Source organism: Talpa occidentalis, unplaced genomic scaffold, assembly GCF_014898055.3.
Source record: "Talpa occidentalis isolate TD23 unplaced genomic scaffold, MPIMG_talOcc4v2.1 talOcc4.16, whole genome shotgun sequence".
Classification (NCBI taxonomy): Eukaryota; Metazoa; Chordata; class Mammalia; order Eulipotyphla; family Talpidae; genus Talpa; species Talpa occidentalis.
The window spans coordinates 35,450,390-35,476,863 of record NW_023601653.1 but is presented as its reverse complement, the minus strand read 5'-3'; the positions used below and the strand labels follow the sequence as shown (position 1 = coordinate 35,476,863).

Sequence of the window (26,474 nt, the reverse complement as noted above, 5' to 3'; positions counted from 1 at the left end):
TGTTTACTCTCTCCTGGATTTGGATTGCTTTTGCCCTGGCTAACTGCTGTTTTTAGACCTGCTAACTGTCTTTTAGGCCTCAACTTAGGGATCACCTTTCCCAGCAAGTTTCCCTTGCCTCTCTTGTCTTTGCTTTTGCTCTGAGTTAAATATTCTGGTGGCACCAGTGCATGGGTGTGCAACTTTGCTACTTACTCATTTTCTTGTCTGTCTCCCTTACTAACCATTAAACTCCTTTTAATTCAAGGACTGTGAGTATTATCTTTATTTCTGGCATTTAATACAATGCCTGGAAAAACAGACTTGGTGCTCAGAAAATATTTGCTGAGTGCATCAGTGTGTGGATAGAGAAATGCATGAACTCATTTTTTATTTTCTCCTTAATAATGATAACTTTACAAATCATTTTTCTCCACTAAGTTACTTGTTTATTCACTTAATAAAAAAAAACTGTCTTAAAGAAATGTTACTTAATATTTTAGATTTACCCATAGGAAAGTGAATTTATGGCAGTTTAAATTTACAGAAGATGTGTTTAATGTCTTGATCATCCTGGTTTTACTTGTCTCTTACAGAGAAAACAGAAATGAGAGGAATCTGGTTTAAATTGCAGTACAAGGACTTTAGATTAGCCATAAAGAGTTTCCAGAAAATAAAGTACCAGATATTGAAGTGATTTGTAAGTAATGTAATTGATTTTTTGGAGCATTATTAAAAAAGGGTGGTGGTGGTGGATGGAAGGTTATGAATTGTAAAGTGGCTCAAGTACATTGTCCTTAGTAGAATGAAAAACCTGAAAGAAAAAAAAATCTGCTTAGGATATGCAGATACCATATACATAGATAGATGCTAAAAAATACTTGAGTACTCTTGGTTTTGCATGTACATGTGAAAATTTTCAGCTAACAAGAAAACTATGTTACAGATGTCCTTTTCACAGAATGGTCCTGGTTAGGTGACCAGCAGGATATACTAAGAGTCTTTCTCCTTTCTTTTTTCCCCAAGGTCCTCTTTCTTAGAATAATGTTAAAAAAAAAAAATCCTTATCTGTGTTAAGAATAGACTGAAAACTAATGCATATCAATAAAAAGAGATGTACCCAATAGTCTAAAAACAACCAGCCACAACATTGGCACAAAACAACAAGGTTTTTGAATGCCTTTTTCTTGATTGTTTTAATGTAATTAAATGCAGCAGTTAGCTATACCCAAAATTAAGAGTTATGTTACCATGCTTCTAACTATAGATAGTCTGTCCTGACTATATTTGAACAGAACTACTGTAGTATAAGCCAAATTCACCCTTAGTGATAGTGAACTGAAAGAGCAAATATACCTTCATAAGCAACAAATTTATAATCACTCTTGTGAATAGAGTTCAGTGTTCTTTGCTTATCGTTTTGCAAGAATCATTGGAATAATTTAGGACAGCTTTACTAAATTTATTAATGTAACTCTTGTTAGGAGGATAGTGCCTAAATTCTAGGCTTCAGTGCTGACAATGCAAAAACCTTCTTTGTGATACAAAAGAGAGGATTTTACCGGTAGCAGTGATATAATAATGCCGTAGTTTTTTAAATACCGTTTATTTTTTCAAATGTCTTTATAGCCAGAATTTGCTTGGTTTTCGTAATTATGCTGTGAAATAGGTACCCTAATCTTACAAATGAGGAAATTTGGACACAGAAAGTTTGACTGATTATCAAAGGCATACAACATTGTTTTATAATAAATTACAGTTGTTATTACAATAGCTAACCTTTACTGAGTGCTTACTGTATGCTAGACAGTGTTTTAAATCTATTAATTACTAACAATGTGGGGTTTAGAGTGAGGTGTGGATTTAATTCTGTCTTTTTCTGTGATCAGCTATTGACCTTGGGAAAGCTACCTAACCTCTTCAAACCTTGCTTTCTTCATTTGGAACACAGAAATATTAATACCTACAGCATAGGGTGATTGTATGGATTAGATTATCCATTGAATCTATGTCTGACATGTAGTAGGGCTTTGGTATAGTAAAAAATAGTAATAAGGTGTTACAGTATTTAGTATAATTTTTAGCTTCTTAATCATCATATTCTTGATTATAGAATCATAGTTGATATTAATATGTATCCCTTTTTTATAGAAAGATGTCCATTTTACATGATTATAGTTCCATAGAGTGACTATAGTTACCTCTTCCCTCTTACTATCTCCCAGTCACCTCTTGGTTCTAAGTCTTTCATTAATGGTAAGAAGCCAAAGGTGGTTAAGACATCATGAAGAATTTAATTAAGACTGCTATGTTCCAGAGTCAAAGGCAGGGAACCCCTAATCCATTGGATTTTGTTAATTCTAAGAGTGCTGTGTTTATTTGTTGCTTGACATCCAGAATGTGTTTCTTGTAGAAACTGTCCTGTAAATGGGTCACATAAAGCCTTTCAGTCTTTGATACAGCTAATATGCTAGATATTTGCATTGAAGAAGCAGTAAAAGCAAACAAAAACTCCAAAATACTTTGATAGTGTTAATAATCAGTATAATAAAACTGAATATATGTTGCTCCTCAAAAAGAGATCTAGAGAGGATTTGGGGAAGATGGTCTAGCTAGAAAGGATCAGGAATCTGTCTCTCCACCTAAACAACAGTTGTGCTTGAGAGACTCAGTATTTTGGAACTCTGAGGTTATTAAAGACTTGCAACTGCCAGGGGAAGACTTGGTTAATTTGGCCAATTATAGCTCTTAGCACTGTACCAGATACCCATCTCTCCTCCTCCTAATCACATGCAGCATGTGTGCAGCTTGTGAGAATCAGAGTAGGCATGAAATAACCTGGTCTTCCAAATATCAGGGATCTGTGCTGGGATTACTGATTGTTGCTTTCTATAGAAAAGAAGCCATGGAGCCAAAGATGTTGCATCTCCCTCCATGTTGTAAGTCTCTCCAACTGAAGTGACTTCCAGGAGATTTAAAGCCAGATATCCAAGATTAGGGTATTAAACAATTGCATATATTGGTAAAAATTAGAAATTGACCATGGATATCCAAGTAAAGGCTCAGAAAAGACCTTAGACCTTGAGCTTATACCTCTTGTTGACCCTTGGCTCAAAGGCAGGCTACAGCAATCAAACAAACAAAAAAACCTAATAATAAAAAACAGCAAACCCCAGGGAGGGAGGGAAGCTTATTTTCAAAGTTATCACATCATTAGATTCAAGTGTCTCGTTTTTTTACATCATAACAATCACAAAGCATATAAAGAAGCAGGAAAGTATGGCCCATTCAAAGGAAAAAAATCAACAGAAACTGCCCCTGAGGAAAGCCTAGTGGTGGATACATTAGATAAAGACTTTAAGAGAACTGTCTTAAAGATGCTTAAAGAACTAAAGGAAGATATGGAAAGGAAAGAACAAAATGGATATAATAGTAAATAGAAAACCTAAAAAGAAAATGAAACCAAATAGAAATTCTAGAGGTAAAAAGTAAAGTAACTAAAATGAAAATATAAGGAGTCAAAGGCAAATGTGAGCACACAAAGCAAAGAAATCAGTGAACTTGATGATAGGACAGTAAAACTATGTGGGAAACAGAATTACAGAATGAAGACTGAAGAAATCTTCCCACAGTCTAAGGGACCCTTGGGAAATCAGTAAGCAGACCAATATACTCATTGTGGGAATCCTGCACGAGAAAAAATAAGAATAAGAGAATATCTGAAGAACTATTGGCTGAAAATTTCTCAAATTTGGTGAAAGACAGGAATATATCAAACTTCCAAAAGCCAAAGACAAGTAATTGAAAGCATCAAACTAAATGAATCATCATATAAAGCAAGTCCTCAATAAGATTCTCAGCAGATTGCTTATCAGAAACTTTGAAGGCCAGATGACTGAGGATTGATATATTAAAAATGCTAAAAGAAAATGTCAATCAAGAATCCTATATCTGGGCCTCCCTGGTGGCGGCACTGTCAAGCTGTCTCCAGCCACTGCAGCACGAGTTCAATCCCCGGCTGGCCAGGGAGCAACCCACATGGCACAGCAGACCTCTCCTTGTCTCGCCCGCTGTTCCTCTCAGCAGTGTATTTCAGTCAGTCTGCCTATTCTGGTCCCCACTCTGTCTCTGGTGAATCCTTTCACCCTCCTTACCTCTGGACTGTACCCCAGTTCTGGTATGCATAAATAATTAAATCTTTAAAAAACAAAATAAAAACACAAAGATTGGCAGAATGGATAAAAATACTTGATCCAGCTACATGCTGTTTTTTACAAGAGACTCACTTGAGATTGAAAGTGAAAAGATGGAAAAATGTATGACATGCAAATAGTAACCAGAAGAGGGCAGGGAAGAGATGGCTATACTAATACCAAACAAAATAGACTTTGAATTTTAAAAGGTTACAAGGTTATAACATATTTAATAGAACAAGAAGATTAAACAGTTATAAGCATTTACATACCTAATGACAGATCATGAAAATGTATGAAGCAAAACCTGACAGAATTGAAAGGAAAAATAGTTTTGCAGTAATGTTGGAGACTTCAGTACTCTACTTAGAGTAATAGATACAGATTAACCAGACAGAATGTAAATAACTAGACTGAACAGGCAGACTGACTGAAATGCACTGCTGAGAGGAGCAGTGGGCAAAACAGGAGAGGTCTGCTTCGCCATATGGATTGCTCCCTGGCCAGCCCTGGCATCAAACTTGTGCTGCAGAGGCTGCGGATTGCTTCATAGTGCCACAGTGTGGTGTTTAACCCCTTGGCCACTAGGGAAGCCCTGGACCTTGACTATTTCATCCGTGAATTCTTCCAAACATTTAAAGAACTAATACTAATCCTTCTCAAACTTTTCCAAAAAACTGAGGAGTAGGGAGTACTTCCTAACTCTATTCTTTGAGCCAAGCAAAACAAGATACAAAAATACTGTAAGAAAAGAAGTCTATACCTTTATGCCTTATGAACATTGATGTAAAAATTCTCAACAAAACACTAGCAAACCAAATTCAGCTGCATATATACCAGGATCTTTTCCAACTTGGATGCCTTTTCTGTTTTTTGCCTAATGACTCTAGTTAGAACTTCCAGTACTAAGTTGTTGATATCTGTTAAAAGCTTTTTCTTGCATCATTCTAGATGTCATGTGGTCTTATTTTGAACTTTATTCTTTTCATGTGATCTTTTGCAGTGACTGATTTTTATATGTTGTATCATCCTCGATTCCCAGGAATAAATCCACGTGATCATGTCAAAGGAAGTCAGTTTTTCTTTTTTCACAGATGACCTAATCTTATATGAAGAAAATTCAAGATTGTACAAAAAACTAAATTTAGCAAAATAACATTTGAAAATTAGTTACATACACTAACAATAATTTGAAAAGGATGTTGAAAAAAATTCTATGTTTAGGCCTCCCTAGTGGCGCAGCAGTTTGAGCGCAGCACTGTGAAGCTGTCCGAAGCCTCTGCAGCGCGGGTTTGATTCCTGGTCGGTCAGGGAGAGACCCACATGGCGCGGCAGACCTCTCCTCCTGCTGCTCCCCTCAGCAGTGTTTTTGGTCCATCTGCCTGTTCTGCTTCCCGCTCTGTCTCTGGTGAATCCTCTCACTCCTCCCGCAACCTGGCCTGTACCTCAGTTCTTGTATGTATAAATAGATAAATCTTTAAAAAAAATTCCATGTTTAACAACAAAGAAATAAAATACTAAGGAATTAACCAAAAAGGTAAAGACTTTAGCAATAGTAACTATAAAGCATTGTTGAAGGAAATTAAAGAAGACAAGTAAATGTATGTCATATTTATGGATTGGAAGATATAGTCTTGTTAAAATGTCACTACGATCCAAAGAAATGTACAGATTGAATGCAATCCCTATTAAAATCCCAATGACTTCTCAGAAATAGAAATGTATCATAAAATTCATATGGAATCTGAAGACCTGAATAGCCAAAGCAATCTGGAAAAACCAAAAATGGACAATTCACACTTCCTGACTTCAAAAACTGCAAAGTCACAGTAATAAAAATTGTGTGGTGCGATCACAAACACATATACCGGAGGAATAGAATAGGGAACTCTGAAGTAAACTGTCACAGAGATATTTCAAATTTTGACTGGGATGCCATGACCATCCAATGGGGAAAGGACAGTTTTTCCCACAAATTGTTTCTGCATGCAAAAGAATGAAGTTGAATCCTTATTTAACACCACATAAAAAAATTAAATCAACGTGTACCAAAGATCTAAATATAAGGCATAAAGAAATAAAATTCTTAGAAGAAAACAAGCATAGGGCAAAACTTTCATGACATTGGACTAGGCAGTATAGACAAAACAAAGCAAAAATAAATTATACTTAATGAAAAAAATTGTTTATCAAGAGATACTTTCAACAGTAAAAAAAAAAAAAAAAAAAAAAAAAAGGCCAAAACCCACATAATGGGATAAAACATTTGCAAACTGTGTATTTGATAAAAGATTAATTCCCAGAATATATAGTGAACTCCTGAAACTGAACAACAAAATAATAGCCTGAGTCAAAAATAAAATAAGGACTTGAATAGATGCTTTTTGAAAGAAGGTATACTAATGACACTTGCATAGCACACACTGAAAAAATGCTCATCACCACCAGTAGGAAAATGTAAGTCAGAACTGCATTGTGATACCACCTAACATCCATTAATATGGCTAATATTTAAAACAACAACAATGAGTGTTGGTGAGGATGAGGAGAAATTGGAACCCTTGTACATTGCTGGCAGGGTCATGAATGGTACCACTGTGGAAAATAATATGGTAGTGCCTCAAGAAATTAAAAATAGGATTATCATGTGATCCACCAAATACCACTTCTGGGTGTATATCCAGAAGAGTTGAAAGCAGGATCTTGAAATATTTGAACATTTCATAACAGAATCATTCACAATAGCCAAAAGGTGGACAGATGTTACCAACAAATGAATGAATAAACAAACTATGGCATATACATAAAATGGATTATTACTTAAAAGGAAAGCAATTCTGATATATGTTATGATGTGGATGAAATTTTTATGCTAAAGTGAATAAGCCAAGAACAAAAAGATAAATACTGTGTTTCACTTATGAGGTATCAAGAGTGACTACTTTCTAAATGCAGTAAGAATGGGGGTTGCCAGGAGAGGGAAAGGAAAAAGAGAAAGAGTTGTCTGATGGGTACAGAGTTGCTTTTGCAATATGAAAAAAGTTCTGGAGATTGGTCGCACAACATTGTTGAATATATTTAACACTACCGAACTGTACACTTAAAAATGGATAAAATTGTAAATTTCATGTTAATGTGTATTTTGTCACAGTAAAAAATTGGGAAAAGATAAAAAAGAAAGCCTAAAAATGGGACAATAAAAGTGTTCCAGTTACTCTAATGGAGGTTTAAAAATATTTTCAAGAATTGTTTTGGTTGGTTTACTGACTCTTTAATGTGTTTAACTTCATTTCAAGCCATATGGCTTTTCCTTGACATAGGCTTATAGACAAATTATGCTTCTCTAAATTACATTATGATTAAACTCATTTCGGGATGGAGGTTAACAAATGTTTGTGAGAGAAATTAGTAAAGGAAGGATGATTTTCCTGAGTTAATTGGCTAAAATCTCTTAGAAAAAGAGATGGGCAAACAATATGTATTCTATAAGAGTAATGGTTTATGTTAGAACTAGCTGGACAGTTTTACAAGCCCAGAAGCAAAGCATGATACATGCTAAAACTTTTATAGAACAGAAGGTATGCTAAGAAGGAGGCACTGGGTTGCTGTACACCCTAACATGGGGGTTGTAGCTGCACCTCATGGGGGGCATAAGCAAACACCTGACTGACCGCTGATTTTACAGATGAGTTAGAAATTGAGACTTGAAAGTTTTGAATGTGTGTGTGCACATGGTTTTTGAAAATGTTCATTTTAGATGTCAGTCATATTTGTTAACTCCAGTTAATATATAGATTAAAATGAGACTTATTTCTCATTTGTAACATAATGCTTGATTTAGTGTAACTATTCAGTAAATTTTAGTGCCTGTGTTTGAGGTTGATTTTTTTTCTGTTATAAAAAGTTACTAAATTGACCAAAAAATTTCTAAAAATATATTAAACTCTCTTCTAACTCTTGTAACCCTAGACTATAATTTATTGCTACAATTTAAAATATTATGATTTTGTGACTGTACAGCATGTTTGTTCATACCAACTTTTCTCTAATAACTGATACCAGATTTGGTTGTGGGGAGTCCTATGGAATAGAAAAAGAAAGAAGTAGATTCTAACGAGTGTCAGTGTTTTGGGAGGAGTGGTGATGAGGCTTACACAAAATGACTGGAGGTGAAGAATTAGCCTACTGCTGGCTAATGTGGGCTGTTAAGAGCTGGAAAGGAGCCGTGAGGGTGGTTTAGTCTAACCTCTCTTATGATTGAGGAGGTAAGTATAGAGAAATGAGTCATCCAATGTCATAGCTATTTATTGTGGAGAAGCCAGAATTGGTGATTTTAAAGGTCCTATTATCCAAATAGCATAGAACTTAGTCCACTGCATTTTTATTTTTATTTTTTTGGAAAAGGCTATGTTAATGATAATATATACATATATTCATTGGTTAAAATTTTAATCAATTTTTTTACTTCAGAGTTCAAGTAGATTAAAGGAAATTAAAAATTCTTTATTTCCTCATGCCATTTGTAGGATGTCACTAAACCAAAAAAAGCCATGGTGTTTTGAAGTATGATTAAATTCCTGATGCTGCAGCAGAGGCTAAGAACATTAATGGCCAGATCTAGGTAAGTTAAAGTTTATTTTTTAAAAAATTGTGAAGTCCCAAAGTTACATCTTTTAAACTAGAGATTTTAATAAAGTTTTCTTGAATGCTATTATTTTGCCTCCTAATTTATTATCACCTCCTACCACCAAAGAATAAGGACAAATAGTGTTAAACTGAGACAGTGTTCACTAATTTAAAATAGTAAACTTGGGCCTCCCTGGTGGCGCAGCGGTTGAGCGCTGGGTTGCGAGGCTGCCCACGGCCTCTGCGGCGCCGGTTCGATCCCCGACTGCTCCCCGGCCACCGGAGGAGGGTCCCACATGGCGCGCAGACCTCTCCTGCCGCCCGCTGCTCCCCTCAGCAGTGTACTTCGGTCCTTCTGCCTGTTCTGCTCCCCGCTCTGGCTCTGGTGAATTCTCTCACCCTCCCGCGCTTCTGACTGTACCCAGTGCATGTATAAACAAACAAAAAAAACCAAACAAACAAACAAATAAATAAATAAAACATGCCTCTATAAAAATAAAATAAAATAGTAAACTTGTTACAATATTAATCCTCGCAAATAGTAGTTATCTTTTGTTCTAAAATGTACCCTAGCTATGATTATAGGTTGCTTTCTGGAGGGAGCAAAAGTCTCTGTGATTTTGCTGAATTATGAGCTTGGCAGCGTATATACTAGTGAGATCATGTGGTTTCTCATCAAGTATTTGCTGTATTAGTGCATATTATTAGGTCTTACATAACTCTGATGTGGTCTCCAAATACTAATGTGGTGGTCATAAATGCAGAATATCTGGTATCTTGTGTTCTCTTGCTTTAAGGAGTTTGTGGTTCAGGAGTCAGATGTGGATAAGAACTTCACATTAAAAAAACTCTTCTGTGGGCCTCCCCTGGTGACGCAGCGGTTGAGCGCTGGGCTGCGAGGCTGCCCGCAGCCTCTGCAGCGCCGGTTCGTTCCCCAGCTGCCGGCGAGGGTCACACACACACACACACACACACACACACACACACACACACACACACACACACACACACACACACAACCTCTTCTGTGTTAGATTAACTACAACTGCTTGTTGTTCTAGCTGTTTGAATCTCTCAGTCATACTAAGCCTGTTCTTTACCCATTCTATCCCTTTTTTGCCTTCATTTTCTCTTTTAAGTTGTCACCACTTTTCTCTCTTTCCTGGACAGAGTTGATGGTCTGATCACTTCAGGCCTCTGTGTTGTCAGTATCCTCTCAGCCTGGGCCACTTGACTGCTAAACACAGCTAGAGAAACAGCATTGTCTTGCTCTTCAGCTTCTGCCAAACTCTCAGCACAGCTGACTTAATAACCTGCTGCCTTTCTTGGGTAACTTACCATTCTCAAGTTCCTCATTCTGCACACTCACCTTTTAGTTTACAGAGAACTTTAGGATGATAGCTGTCTTTACTTCAGCTTCTCTAGCATGCCCTGCTCATCCTTCTTTTCTTCCTTCTCACCTCTGAAAGCAAGGCATTCCTTCTCCTCTAAGCAGACTTCTCAGTCTGGGCCCCAGAACTAGTTTTCTTAAGTCATCCACTCTGTCTTGATCCCTGTCTTTCCTTTGTTTATTCCTATATTTTTAAATCTTTTCTGACTTACTGGTTATAAAGCTACACAAATCTGTCATCTCAAGACAGTAAGCAGTGCAAGCAACATATTCCTGTTGAAACCATGTCTGTCCACACTCTAGCTCTTTACACTTTCCGTTCTAGGTCTGCTCTTCAAAGAACAGCTTCCATTCTCTGGGGGCTACTCCTGACTTTTCCCTTTGCTCACTGAACTTTGGCTTCTGCCTCTACCCCAGAATTTCAACTACTGCCCTTGAGCAGTATCTTTTATTTTATAGTTTCAAATATCATTTATGTTCCAATATTTTACCTACTCTCTCAAACCCACACTTGTGTATTTATCTCTCTGTTGTATGTCACCACTTGTTTGTTCTCTGGAATCTCAATTTTCACATGTCTAAAACTGAGCTAGTTTATTCCATCCATTGGGAGACTGCTGTTTTTTTCTACCTCAGTAAATTGGTGCCAGCAGCACTTCATCTGCCACACTGAAAACTGTCCCTTCCTTTTTGTTTTCCTAGTCAGCCACTCAGTGCTTCTGTCCAAAATATTTCTGCTGTCTTCTTAAATATTTCTTAGGGCCTCACTGCTATGGCATGAGTTTGACTCCTGGCCAGGGAGCTAACCCACCTGGTGCAGCAGACTTCTGCCTCGCCCGCTGCTCTCCTCAGCAGTGTATTTCATTAGATCTGTCTATTCTGCTCCCCACTCTGTCTCTGGTGAATCCTCTCACCTGCTGCACCTCTGGTCTACACCCCAGTTCTTCAACACAAAAATAAATGAAAATTTAAAAATACATGTATTTCTTAAATTCATCATCTTCTCTTTATTTCTAACTGGCTTTCTTCTTCTGAGCTAAACTCGCACTTAAATTATCCTATAGAGGAATAGATTTAAAATGAAGTCCAGAGTACCTCACTTTCCTGCTTAAAATTCTTCAGTGGGGCCTCCCCGCAGCAGGTTGAGCGCCGTGCTGTGAAGCTGTCCACAGCCTCTGCCTGCATTTTCGATTCCTGGCTGGCCAGGGAGAAACCCACATGGCAAGCAGACCTCTCCTATTTCACCTGCTGCTCCCCTCAGCAGTGTCCTTGGTCCGTCTGCCTGTTCTACTCCCCGCTCTGTTTCTGGAGAATTCTCTCACCCTCCTATGCCTCTGACTGTACCCCAGTTCTTATATAAATAAAAATAAAAACAAAAATCTTTAAAAAAAAAATTCTTCAGTGACTTCCATCATGTGTAGGATAACATCCATTCTTCTTGGTGTGCCATACATGGCTCCGTGCCCCATGTTAGGCTTTCATCAGCTATGGTGTTGCCCTGAAATACTCGGTGTGGGTAGAGTTGCCAGGAGGTGGTAGTGCCACTTATCTCTACCCTTGCCAACCTGGAAGGTGCCTCATGTGCGGGCAGCAAGCAGAAAAATGGATTTTTCTAATCCTTTGAGAAATAGTTTAAAACATTCCTTTGAGGCAACATCTTTGGAGGCAAAACCTACACTGTAATAACGTTTTAATTTTTTATATTTATGAGGAACTCAGCAGAGGATGAATATGTAATTTTAAGAAGCTCTTCTTTAAAATGTTTTTTTTTTTTGCCTCCTTTTCATCATTAAATGGTTATTAATTTTTAAAAATAAAACATTTGTCAAGCAGACTACTTAGTGCCCTGGAAAATTCAGAAGACAAGGTTCCTACTTAAGGGAGATCGCTGTGGAGTGGCGGTGGCACAGATAAGCTTTTGAGTAGAATGTGATTAGTGCTTTGATAGAATTATGTCTATTGGACACGTGGGGCACGGGACACAGATCCCTACCTCATTGCTCAGGATGTATTGTGGTTTGGCTCCTGCTTATGTTACATCTGTCCTGGACATAGTTGTACTGGATTCCCCACTTTCTTCTAAATGCATTGTGACCTTTTATAACCTTTCATGACCTTTGTCTTTGCACATGCTCCTCTTACCTGTCTCAAGAACTTATTTCCACTTTTGCCTAGCTTGTTGTTTGTGTTCACCATTTTATTTTATTTTATTTTAAGATTTTATTTATACATACAAGAACTAGGGTAAAGGCCAGAGGTGGGGGGGGTGAGAGGATTCACCAGAGACAGAATGGGGATTACTGAAATACGCTGCTGAGGGGAGCAGCGGGCGAGACAGGAGAGGTCTGTTGTGCCATGTGGGCAGCTCCCTGGCTGGGGATCGAATTTGTGCTGCAGTGGCTGCAGAAGCTTCATAGGTTGCTCTTAACCCCTTGCGCCACCAGGGAGGCCTGTGTTTACCTTTTTAAATAGTGTAGTCCGCCTGCCAAACTGAAAAAGTTAGTTACTCCCTTCTCTGTACCCTCAGACCTCTTTTCATATTTTAATATAAGACTTATCACAGTTCCTTATATGTTTACATTTCTGTCTCTCCCTTTAGGATCATGACTTTTCAGAGGTGCTTGCTGTGACTTAATCATCTTTATTCCATAATACTTGGCATATTAGTTAGCAAAAAACGAATGTAAATCTTAATTTTACTATTTTATTTATACTTCTTTTGGTTTCCATACTGGTACACTTTTTCCTTTTCTTATTACATATTCCTGTCAGGCATTCTTCACCTTAGTGTAGCGCAGTTCAGCATCACGAGTGATTTAGAGCACCTGCTATGTGCCTGGTGTTGTGTTAGGCACAGGGAATGCAAAAATGTGTAATAAGAGCCATGCCTGATGGGCAGGAGTTCATAGTGGAAGGAAGAAGGTAGAGAAGAATGACAGCCTATCCCAATTTTCTACTAAGTAAAGTGTGATAGCTGCTGTGGTACTGGGAAGCACAGGGTGCTGTGGGGGATACATCAGAAGCGTAACTTTTGCATTTGACTGGTGTTGAGAAGAGGTGCTGTACTGAGTAAAATTTTGACAAAGGAAAGCAGCAGTTGGGAGCAGTATGTAAGAGTGACTGCCCACCTGTGACTATGCAGGTGTCTCTTTTCACCAACTCTGTCCCTCTGTCCCTCTGCAGGACAGCAGCTTCTTGCCCTGTCCGTGACCTGTACCTGCCAGGACTTCTCTTCACTGACCTCCCTCAGTGGAGGCCGCTCTCCTTAAGGCTGCCCGCCTGCAACCATGCAGGCCTTTCTCAGCAAACCTGTCCCGTCAGGGCAGCTCTTTCTGCCCACTTGTGTCTATGCAAGTGTCCTTCATTCTTCTGTCCCTTTCCCTAATAAACCTACCATTTAAATATTAAAAAAAAAAAAAAAAAAAAGGCGTGAAAGAATAGGATGCTCTGGGTGAGCTGTTTAGCTGGGTAGGACTTGAAGCAGAGGAAAGGGAGAGGTTCCAAACAGGAACCAAATTGTGCAGGACCTCATGTCACACTGATGAGCTTTAAGTTTTTTTCCTGAAGGTAGTGAAGAGTCACTGAAGAATTTAAGCAAGTTTGAGTCATATTTCTGTTGTTAATGTTTAGTAGCTTCTTATGCTTTCTTCTACCCCCCTCCCCAATGTTGTCACATTCATTTTGAAATTTTCCTTGTTTATAAGTGAGGTTTTAAATTTTTCCTGTTGTTTATGTGGAATATTCTTGGATATTTAAATGTCATTTCTAATTTCTTAAATCTACTGTGGGGGAGAAGAATTAGATAGATATGGTTTATCAATTTGCCAGTATTCTGTATGTTAAGTTACTGCTTGAATTTTTTTTTAAAGATTTATTTATTTATGCATACAAAGAGCTTTGGCACAAGCCAGAGATGCAGGGGGTGAGAGGATCCACCAGAGACAGAGTGGGAAACAGAACAGGCAGATTGAAATACACTGCTGAGGGGAGCAGTGGGTGAGACAGGAGAAGTCTTCCTCGCCATGTGGGTAACTCCCTGGCCGGCCAGGGATTGAATTTGTGCTGCAGAGGCTGCGGATCTCTTCATAGTGTGGTGCTTAACCCCTTGTGCCACCAGGGAGGCCCTATAAACCTTTTTGGGCTCAATTTTCTTCATAAAAATAATGCAGGCTTCATGTTAGATGATTTCTAAAGTTTTTGCTGTTTTACTATTTTTATATCCTTCGTCTAATACTTTTTTCCACATTATCTTTCATGTAGTGCTCACATGGTCTTCTGAAGAAGCCATGGGTAGCTGTTGTAGCTGTCCAGATAAAGACACTGTCCCAGATAACCATCGGAACAAGTTTAAGGTCAGTAGAATTGGTTATGTTTCTCGCTGCCTTCTTGGATGTCTTTTTTGTTTGTTTTTTTTACTTCACTTTCTTTTTCCCACTTCTTCATTTTTCCCTCCAGCCTCGTTTATGGTCTCTTTGTCCACTCTGCTTTTCCTTGTTTTAGTGATAACAACATTTTCTTACTGACAGTGTGGAATCCTCTTTTATTTTTCATTTGATCTTCTGTATCCAATTAGCAGCACAGTTCTGGTAATACTTTCTTTAAACTGCCATTTTATAGTGACTCTTCGATCCCATCACTACCTCCTAGTCGTTGCTTCATGTCTGGGTAATTTTTTAACTGGATCCTACCTCTAGTCACCCCTATGATCCATCCTATGGTCAACATAAAGGCAATATTCTTCTTTCTTCATTCTAAAACTTCTCCAGTGTTTTGTTAGCTTGAGGCTACATGCTTCATACCTTACTCATTCACAACTAATTAGTGCTTCCCATAGTCTGACTTGAGTCTGTTTTAAATCAATACCTTTGGACACACAGCCTAGGTGTAAGGCATAACTTTGTTCATAGCTTTGTGACTTTGTGCAGGTTACATTATCAATAAGTCTTTGTTCCATTTCTTTCTTTCTTTCTTTTTTTTTTTTTACAGATTTATTTATTTATGCATACAAGAACTGGGGTACAGGCCAGAGTGCGGGAGGGTGAGAGGATTCATCAGAGACAGAGTTGGGAGCAGAACAGACAGATTGACTGAAAACACTGCTGAGGGGAGCAGTGGGCGAGACAGGAGAGGTCTGCTGTGCCATGTGGGTATCTCCCTGGCCGGCCAGGGATCGAACTTGTGCTGCAGATGCTGCGGATATCTTCATAGTACTGTGCTTAACCCCTTGTGCCATCAGGGAGGCCCAGTGTTATCTATTCTTCATAGTGTCTGACCATTTTCAGAAACTCTGCAGTGCAAGGCTTTTCCTTCATGAATGCTGTGCCAATCTTGTCTTGGTCTTTATGAACATGTCTTCTTATTTGTCTCTGCTGCAGCAGAGACAACCCTATGGCTTCAGAACATACCCTATGGCTTCTGCCTGACACCTCTCCCACCTCACACCCTCCCAAGCTCTTCTTAACTTCACTTTTGCTATCTAAAGTTAATTATACCTGAGGCTCAGCTAACGTCCCTTCTCTTATGGAAATGCTTATCCAACAACCCTATATTATAGTTTCTGCCTTCTGCAGCCTCTGTTGCATTAATCATTTACAATTTTATGGTGTTGATTTGTATTTTATCTTTTCTCCGCAGTGGGAATGTGAGATTGTTGCACATATGTACTAGATAATACATGGCTACATATTTTATGCCCTAATCACATGTTGGTTGATGAATGAACTAACAAAGGAGTGAAAAACTGAACCAATCACTAGCTGCATTTTCTGGACAAATTGGTGAAATAAGTGTATGCCCGCCAAATAGGAGAATGAGGTTAGCACTAATTAGACTTTCTTTTTTAGGTCATTAATGTGGATGATGATGGGAATGAGTTGGGTTCTGGCATAATGGAACTTACAGACACAGAACTGATTTTATACACTCGCAAACGTGACTCAGTAAAATGGCACTACCTCTGCCTGAGACGCTACGGCTATGATTCGAATCTCTTTTCTTTTGAAAGTGGTCGAAGGTGTCAAACTGGACAAGGTAGGTAGAAACTTTTTCATTTTTCTCCAAATAGTATCACATTTGAAATACTTTTCTTCAATTATTCTGTATGCAATTCTTAATCATTTTCTGATAGAAAATAGTCTCCAAATAAGTGGGTTGTTAGGAAAAAGATATAATAAAATATATATTCATTTATCAAGTATTTAATAATTGTGTTCTTATGTCCAGAATTTTCATGTTAACTTTTAAGATTTTCAGTAAATGATTAGCCCCAGTAAGTTGACTAGGTGCCATTGCTATTATAATTTGGGGAAAGAACACAAACTTTGGCATCAATAGAACTTAGTTTGATTTTTCTGCTACCTTGAATGGCCGTGGCCAAGTTCTCCACCTTTGCTGAGCATCTCCTTCCTTCCCTATTACCAGGAATGGTAATATCTACTTTACAGAATGAGTGCAATAGTTCAACACTATTAAGGGTTGTGAACTATGTAGCCAGGACCTGGTCAAAAGGTGAAGGATTGCTTTGTTAATGGTGCATTGGGCTCCCCCTAGTGTTAAAAAAGGCAAACTAGCTCACGTGTGCAAATCTTGTTTTTCTCTGCTGGTTTTGGGCCATCTCCTTTGGGCAAATGAATATTATTCTGTGAACTTTCTTTTAAGTTTTTTTTTAAATAAATTTGACAGATGTCTTTATTTTATTTTATTTTATTTTATTTTATTTTAGATTCATTTATTTATTTATACAAGCACTGGGTACAGTCAGAAGCGCGGGAGGGTGAGAGAATTCACAAGAGCCAGAGCGGGGAGCAGAGCAGGCAGAAGGACCGAAGTACACTGCTGAGGGGAGCAGCGGGCGGCAGGGAGGCAGGAGAGGTCTGCGTGCTATGTGGGACCCTCCTCCGGTGGTCGGGGAGCAGCTGGGGATTGAACCAGCGCTGCAGAGGCTGCGGGCAGCTGCGCGGCAGAGGCTGCGGGCAGCTGCGCGGCAGAGGCTGCGGGCAGCTTCGCAACCCAGCGCTGAACTGCTGCGCCACCAGGGAGGCCCCTCTTTTGAGTTTTAAAACAAGTGCCATCGCTGGTTTACCAGACATTTACCTAAAAGGCCTTTCTCTGCATAGAATGCTTACTTTATAATTTTGTTCTCAAAATTATAGCCCCGTATCTTTTTAAAAGATGTGGTAACCATTTTCCCCCTCTGATTTATATTGTAGGAATCTTTGCCTTTAAGTGTGCCCGTGCAGAAGAATTATTTAACATGTTGCAAGAGATTATGCAAAATAATAGTATAAATGTGGTGGAAGAGCCAGTTGTAGAAAGGAATAATCTTCAGACAGAATTGGAAGTCCCCAGAACACCCCGAACCCCTACGAGTAAGTGCCCATTTTTCTTCTTGTAGTTTGAATAATAGGCATCTATAAACTGTAGATTATGGATACTTAGTCTATGCTAGAAATTACCATTGGCTACTGAAAGTATAATAGTAGTCAATTTTTAAGGACTGTTAGCAATGACTATAAATATTTTTAATTTTTTAAATAGAAAACATTAAATGTGTTCCATATTTTTACTTTTTTTAAGATTTATTTATTTATGCATACAAGCATACAAGAGCTGGGGTATAGGCCAGAGGTGCGGGGGGGTGAGAGGATTCACCAGAGACAGACTAGGGAACAGAACAGGCAGATTGACCGAAGTACACTTCTCAGGGGAGCAGTGGGTGAGACAGGAGAGGTCTGCTGTGCCATGTGGGTAGCTCCCGGACTGGCCGGGGATCAAACTTGTGTTGCAGAGGCTTTGGACAGCTTCACAGGTTGTGTCTTAACCCCTTGCGCCACCAGGGAGGCCCTGTTCCATATTTTTAAAGCGTGAATGAAAAGTTGGACTAGAGGTGGAGAATTGTTTGTGCTCTAATTTCTGCTGTTATCTGGCCAGATACTTTCCTAATCCTCTTAATCAGTGCAGATTGGATCCTCATTCATTTTTATTCTCTCTGCCCTACCCCTGTATCTTGCTTTTTCCTTAAACCAATAAACAAACAAAAACCCAGCTCCAGGGTTTGCTGCTCAGAACTTACCTAATGGATATCCCCGATATCCCTCATTTGGAGATGCTTCATCCCATCCTTCAAGCAGACATCCTTCCGTGGGAAGTGCACGCCTACCTTCAGTGGGTGAAGAATCTACACATCCTTTGCTTGTGGCTGAGGAACAAGTAAGCATGTACTAGTGTGTAACAAGATAACAAATTATGTGACCTTAAGTGTTAACTGTGCTCATCCCTGAATACTTTAGTCAGTTTGAATTTAAGCATTCCTTGTATGACTCTCATGGTGAAGAATCAGAAAACAGCAAATTTTTGCTGACAACTGTCCAACTATATGTAGATGCTCAAGGAAACTTAGCATTACTGCAGTTTTTGGACTCAAAGGAGAGGAGTATCTATAGATAAAAAAAGATATTACTAATGGCCAACTCCCATTGTAATAACCTTCAGAGGAGTCTGAGTTTATGCCACTTTTTATATTATAGTTTTTAATTATAAGTTGACTACTAACGGGAAGATTTTGTTGCTGATGTTTTTATACAGCTATTTAATATTCTTGTTTTTTATTTGAGAAATGACAGCAGATTGAACATTGTTTACATATTAGTCATACTTCTATAAAGTATATATGGTTGTTTATCATTAAGAAATTTTTACTGTTTCAACTCTATTTCTTTTTGTTTTCTACATAGTAAATGAATTCTTAGCCTATAATCACATCTCCAGTTTTGCATTTTTCAAATTTTATAGACTTATAAGAATTTCTATGTTGTCCTCCCAAAATACCATTGAATTTTTTTTTAATGTAGCTGTAATTTCCTAATAGATGGTATTTATTTTATATCTGTATTTTACGGAACTCTTGTTAAACCTGTAAGGTTTATTATTTTATGTAGTTAGATGATCTGTAAATAATGATAAATTTGTCTCTTTAATTCTTGTTATTTTTTCTGAATGATGTTTTAATGCATTGATAAGAATTTCTAGAACAACATCAAAATGATAATCCCTGTGTGTTCCTCATTTTTTTTTTAACAAAATGTTTCATGTTTCATTATCAAGGATAATGTTGCATATTGATGTAGAGTAGTTGTTCTTTTATCAAGTTAGAAGACATTTCTACATTCCTTCCCCACTCCCACATACCTTTTTATTAGTTAACAAAACAGGTACAAACACTTGAAAGTAAGAGTATATTTCTTTAAAGAGAGTTTTCATCAAAAAATTAACTCTGTGGTCAGACTTTTTTGGTTTTGATTCAATTTCCTGTTTGTTTTAGGTACATACCTATGTTAACACTACAGGCGTGCAAGAAGAGCGGAAAAACCGCTCAAGTGTGCATGTCCCATTGGAGGCGAGGATTTCTAATGCTGAAAACAGCACACCCAAAGAAGAACCAAGTAGTATTGAGGACAGGGACCCTCAGATTCTTCTTGAACCCGAAGGAGTCAAATTTGTCCTAGGACCAACCCCTGTTCAAAAGCAATTAATGGAAAAAGAGAAATTGGAGCAACTTGGGAGAGATCAAGTCAGTGGAAGTGGTGCAAATAACACAGAATGGGACACTGGGTATGACAGTGATGAACGAAGAGATGTGCCCTCTGTTAACAAACTGGTGTATGAAAACATAAACGGGCTATCTATCCCCAGTGCCTCAGGGGTCAGGAGAGGTCGTCTGACATCCACTAGTACCTCAGATACCCAGAATATCAATAATTCAGCTCAGAGAAGAACTGCATTATTAAACTATGAAAATTTACCATCTTTGCCTCCTGTTTGGGAAGCCCGCAAGCTAAGTAGGGATGAAGATGACCATTTAGGACCAAAGACCCCATCTCTAAATGGCTACCATAATAATCTAGATCCAATGCATAACTATGTAAATACGGAGAATGTAACAGTGCCGGCAAGTGCTCACAAAATAGACTATTCAAGGCGTCGGGACTGTACACCGACAGTCTTTAACTTTGATATCAGACGCCCGAGTTTAGAACACAGGCAGCTCAATTACATACAGGTTGACTTGGAAGGTGGCAGTGACTCTGACAACCCTCAGACTCCAAAAACACCTACCACTCCCCTTCCACAAACCCCTACCAGGCGCACAGAGCTGTATGCTGTGATAGACATCGAGAGAACTGCTGCTATGTCAAATTTGCAGAAAGCACTGCCACGAGATGATGGTACATCTAGGAAAACTAGACATAATAGTACTGATCTGCCTATGTGAGCCTGGAAAGCATTACATTGTGTGCACCTTTGTGAAGTTTTTAAAGATGAAGATGCAAGTGCTTCATTTTCATTTCTAAACACTAACTCCTTTTATAAACTGATAAAAAAATTTTTTCTGAATATTTCATGTGCTTCTTTAAAGGGAATTAATGTAGAGCAGGTACTCATAAAGAACACTAATTTCATTATATACTTCTCATTATTGTACAGCAGCATTCCCATTTTCACAGTGCCTATTTAAAATGAAAGTTGAAGTGAGTGACATGTTGGTTGATTTTTATCAATATTCTGGACTTATGCATATCATGTCTAAGTCATGGTTGGCATTTTAAACATTTTATACAGACTCTTGATAATGTGCATTGCTAACAGGTAACTCTAGGCTTTGAAAGTAATAATCTGTAGATTCACTATTCATGGTATGTGGCCTCCAGCATGTAACATGAGGAATCTTTTACTTCATTAATTATAGACTTTTTGACTTGAGCCAAAACATTATGTTAAGGAAATAGAAGTTCCACACCTCCTGCTATACCAGTCAGTTCCTTTGCCTGCAGTGGTATTAAAAAGTACTATGTCGTGAATATGCTGTTGGTGTGTTGAAAGGCAGGGAGGAGACTAGATTTTCTGTTTACTCATCTCATGATGTCATTTGAAGGGCATGCCTAAATAACTTAATCAGAATTAAAATAGGCTCAAGAATCAGTCTCAGGTCACTTTACCCCCCCAAAAAAATTGAAAATCTGAATCTTAAAAGGTTCTCACCAATAGATGATTACCAATAACATTGTTTTCTGGAGGCATTTGTGCCATTAGGTTTCTATTTACCTTCAGTTTTTTTCTTTGGTGTTTGGGATGTCTTACTTTGTTGCTTAATGTCTTTTTCAACTTAAAATGTTTGAGTTTGTATATAGTTTTGCAATTGGATTATGTGTTCATTGTTGTTTAGTTTGCATTTTTGTCAAATTGTGATTTTGAAGGTTCATTTGGAACTTACTGTTATTTTATAACAGGGTTGCCCTTGTCCAGTATTTATTTATGTGCTGTTTACTTTTCAAGTTGATAAAAGCATTCTCTCAATTTTTAAATTCACGTGTGTCCATAGGTGATCTCTTTAGCAGCTGAGAAAAAAAAAAAAAGGAAGCTACTTTTCACATGCAAAGTTCCCTGAAGGTACTTTCGTCTCTGTGGGCACTCTCCCCAGCACTTTAGCGGTAATTCCCTCAGTCACGTGGCTGCGTTCACACTCTACCCGCTGCGGTGCTCCTAGACTCTGCTGTCCTTCACCCATAGCTGGACCTTTAATTACTCTTTGATGTCAATAGAATGTTAAGATTGTTGCCAGCATAGCAGGTACAGTGGAAGTCTTGTAGCAATGAGATTGTGTCATAATTTAGGGTTTAAAATGAATTGAAGTTTATATGAACTGATGGGATTCCATATATCTGACTCTTGGAAAATCAAGAATGTTCCCATTTCCCAAATGCTAGAGAAGACAAGAGAAGGTAGAGTGAAAAGAAGGGCAGGTAATCTTGTGAAATATTTTGCTGTTTTCTCTAAATATGAGGAAGTTTGAGATTATGATCTGGATCTACCAGATATAATTAAGGTTAAGTTAGCATGAAAAGTTTCAGTCATATAGCATCCAACTTTCAGTAAATAGCTTAATTATAGGATGGTAGGTGGATTAGCAGAACAATAGAGTGGGACCATTATAAAGAAAATAAATTATTAAAGATGTCTTTATCATTTTCAGTGCCATTCGTTTATGTGCATAGCAGAATTTTTTTTCCTGTGAACTTGGTGCTTACTAAAGTGTTCACTATTCTCTAAAAAGAGAGCAAAGGTATAGGTTTTGGAGTTTCCATTTTTAACATATTGTTCCATTTATGCTTTCTTCTGAGTAGATTGCTAATTGTGCCAAATTTATGTGATGATATTTATAATGTGGAATTAAGAATTAGGATGAAACCAGTACATATGTTTTTTTTCTGGGAAAAAAAAAAAAAGCAGTCAAGACAGAACATTGACCTCCAAATGAAAGGGCTGACCTGTTTATTCATTTTGGAGATTGGATATTTTATTTTCTTCTTTTCCTCATTCTTTTCATTTCCCCCTCCAGAGTCTAATTAATTTTTAAACTTTTTAGGTAACTCCAGTATAATCACTACAGTTTATGCTTTAAATACTATGTGCTTTAAAAATGAAAATGGGACCAATTTGTCTGCTAAGAATTTGAATTTAGGTACTATGAGTATTAGGAAAATATGTACAACTGGTGTTAATTTCTAGATGCCTTCTGGAAATCACCTTTGTTCCTATTTAATAAAAAAGTAATGTAGAATACTACTTGTCCTTTGCAGTAGTTTAGTAGTGGGCATTAAGCTCTGTCCTGGAAGAATGTACCTATTACTAGGTACATTTTAGAATGAGATATTTTTATTGGCATATGATTGTGGCCATATGTTTCAGATTTTCTGAGACAGACCTAATTTTAGATATATTGTTTTGTTGATAGACCATGTGATCCCACATTTTGGTTTTGAAATATAATCTTTGTTCATATGTTTTTCCCCCAAATAGAATCCTCTTTTGTCCATATAGAGCATAACAGCCTTTATCGCACACCAGGGTTGGAAACTGATATGGGTATATTACCTGTGTTTTCTCTCTTAGTGTATTTCATTTCCCAGTTTCATCTTTAAAAATGAAAATATGGTGCCTTCCCTCCCTCCAAGAAGATTGGCAAATAGTTCCTTTTATTTACTGCTGCTGTGGAGTGATGAGATATGCACTTTACTCTTGAAGACTCAGCAAAAAGCTTTTCACTTCCCAGTATATCCAGAAAAGATCACACTTGGGACTTTGAAAATTTGCCAAGCAATCTTTGTTTATATATATATATATATATATATATATTAATGTTGACCCCACAATTCAATGTTTTAAGTCAAGCTAGTGTTTGTTTATCCCTCCCCTCCTCTACAAAAAAAAAATTGTGGCACAACATATAAAAATGTACCTCAATAATGTTCTATTCAAAATGGGACAGGGGCCTTATGTTTTCATAATTTTTCAATAATGTGCCACCACCATATTTTTGCCTCAAGGTAAAGGTTTTAACAAGCTAAAAAGTACTTCCCACTTCTTCCTGTGCTGTTCCTAACCTATAGCGCCCAAGTGTTTTGTGCAATGTGTAGTGTGTATGTGTAAAAACACGTACATGCATACATATACAATATAGATGTGTATCTCTTTGGAATAGATATACCATCAGACTAATCCAGAAGTAACTAATGTATTGGCATCTCACTCATATTTCTGATATGTGAGGTATATGGTACTAATTACCTTTCCCTGATGTTTGCCAAATTTGAATAAAGGCATTGGTACGAATTTACAGAATGTATAGAAAATGTTTTTTGGCTTGAAAAATTAACAAATACTCTGAAATGCGACAGTATACTCCGCCCAAACCAGCACCGTATCTACTTTTCCTTTTCTTTACATCCCTATTCCCTATCCTTACTTCCTCATTTTGGGGGGTATAACAATTCTTTTGTAGCATCATTACAATTGCAATTCTATGATAATTGGACAATAAGAGCATGGAAATGGACTGGTATTAATAGTACAGTAGTCACCGGTGTGCCACATTTGCATTAGTAAATGCAAAATATACATTTTATAAAGGACAAATTTTGTGTTATGTTTTTATTTGCATTACATTGTATAATATTGTAAGATTATTGTATGTCCTAATTTACATTATAAATGTTTTTTTCCTACATAAAGGCATAAATATAGCAACTTTGTATAAAGGTAGCTTATTAGATTTTTAATTTTTTCTTTTATAAAAAATTGTCTAACAGTGGGACTACCATTGCCAAATTGTATATGAAATATGAATTTTACCCCCTATGGTTAATTTCTTTTATAAACATTCCATATTTCTCTAATAAAAGACAAAAGTGATACTGTACTATGCATAAATTGTATTTTAATGCTGTTTCCTATCAGCATTTAAAATTCTGGTTTGCATTTTTAATATTGGCAAAATTTACCACTGTTGATTAAAACCTTGTTGTATATGTAACAACATCTTTTACCTTCTATACCTCCCTATCCTTTGTTCTCTATTTCTCCCTATCAGTGCCAACTTCATACATTTTGTAGCATGGCAATAAAATATAACTTTTACACTAAGGCCGAGTGTGGCTTTTTGGAGGAAGTGGAGATGGGAGGATTGCCCTCTAGTTGTTCCTTGCATCTGATTATTTTTGCCATATAAGCCATGTCTCCAGGCATGAGACGTTATCTTATATATGGTGTAAACATGCTTTTAAGGACAAGTGTGAATGTGCTTTTGAGCTTAATTTTTGTCATAACAGATAAGAACTAATTTTTTATCTTTGGAAAAGTCAGAGTTCTTGAATACAATCAAACCTTTATTAACTGGAGTACTTAAAGAATAAGCTAGTAATTGAATATAGTTCAACAAGGGCTAAGCAACACATTTTTAAAATCTTATTTATTGTAGAGTGTTACTATACTGACCGAAAAAAATATATGTAAAATATGGTTTAATCTTAGATGATTTAGGATCTTTCAATGCCTTACTACTGTCATTCTGGCATAAATTTCTATGATGAGGTACTCAAGTTGATACTGGAAGCTGAGCTGACTATACACTGACCTTAAGCATTCATGAAAAACTGCTATGTTGAATAAAATCTGATTGGCGTTCTTATGGTTACTCTCCCCTTATTGCTGAAAGTAGATTGCAATAAAACCCCAATAAAAGTTTGGTTGGATACCTATTTAAAGTTTTATTGTATTTATATTTCACATATTTCTTTAAGTTTTATTCCTTAGTCTCATATCTATGCCTCTGTTTTCAAAGTGAACATATAATGAGTTAAAGATTGTTTTTATCAAAGTCAAATGAACTTGTATTTGACAGACTCTCACAGCTATATTTGCATGGTCATTCAAACCTAGTAGTTCTTGACTCTGGGACTCCAAACCGCTGCTTAGTCACTGCATGGCACTGCAAAGTCTATTTGTGTACAGCTGTACAAGATGGAGATTATTTAAACAACAAAGAGGATAGACAAATCCACTAATGATTCGGTACTTATGTGCCAGACCCCATGGAATACATAAATTGGTTAAGATGTAGAAGAGAATTGCATCTTGGGAAACTGAGGTGTGTGTTCTCTTTAACACCTCTTTGGAGTATTTCTGTGTTTTTCCTTTGAGTTCCTCTGAAGCCAGTAGCTATTCCTGTTTTTTATTCAGTGAATGAGCCCAAACTAGAACCTATGCTAGTAAAGATTGCAGTCCTTGTCCTCAAAAGAATTTGTAGTGTAGAATAGCACTTCTAACAGAGGCATATCTCATTGGTAACTCAAATACCACAGTCTTGTCTCCAGTGATGTGACTTTTCCTGAAATGACTGAATAACTCCCTAAAATTCTTTCAGCAGTAAAGTACAATCTGTCCTCAACTTACACCTATTGGCATACCTGGAAATTTTATATGTATATTAAAAGTGTTCTTCTAAGTGTTATATTTTATTACACTATTAGAAACAGATTTTCCCCCCTATGTTGAAATCTCCAGAAGCGTGAAACCTCTAAAAATCACAGGATATGGAACAAATCTTTGCTGTAAGGGATTGCCCACACATTGCAGGATATCTAGGAACTCTGGTCTCCATTCAATAAGTGATGATGTAGTTTTTCATGATTTTGATAACCTTAAAGAGCTCCACATATTTTTGAAAACCTCTCCACCACCTACTACCACCAAGGATTAGCACTACCTCATTGAAAACCACTGGATCCAGAAAATCTTAAAGAAGCATAAATCCAAACACTCAATAAAAAGGAACCATGTAATCCAAAGCAGTTTATTCAATACTAGTAATTTTCACAGAAGCCTGGAAAATGGAGTTGTGTATTGCTTCAACAATTACAAAGTGTTTCCATGCACATTTCATTTGTTTACCT

The 26,474-nt window shown here is 37.3% G+C and overlaps 1 protein-coding gene across 2 annotated transcripts in view; it reads left to right on the top strand.

The window, feature by feature from the left end:
- FRS2 (fibroblast growth factor receptor substrate 2) overlaps positions 1 to 25,274 on the top strand; it is a 97,817-nt gene extending 72,543 nt beyond the window's left edge. Inside the window, exons 4-10 of one of the 2 annotated variants that reach the window (XM_037514005.2) lie at positions 576 to 679; positions 8,699 to 8,793; positions 14,449 to 14,540; positions 16,032 to 16,218; positions 17,397 to 17,555; positions 18,233 to 18,396; positions 19,508 to 25,274. In XM_037514005.2, coding sequence (XP_037369902.1) covers positions 14,475 to 14,540; positions 16,032 to 16,218; positions 17,397 to 17,555; positions 18,233 to 18,396; positions 19,508 to 20,458 — 1,527 coding nt within the window. In that variant the 5' untranslated portion in view covers positions 576 to 679; positions 8,699 to 8,793; positions 14,449 to 14,474 and the 3' untranslated portion in view covers positions 20,459 to 25,274. The remainder of the gene's footprint in view (positions 1 to 575; positions 680 to 8,698; positions 8,794 to 14,448; positions 14,541 to 16,031; positions 16,219 to 17,396; positions 17,556 to 18,232; positions 18,397 to 19,507) is intronic. The other variant, XM_037514006.2, reaches the window with a different exon arrangement.
- Positions 25,275 to 26,474: the final 1,200 nt, after the last annotated feature.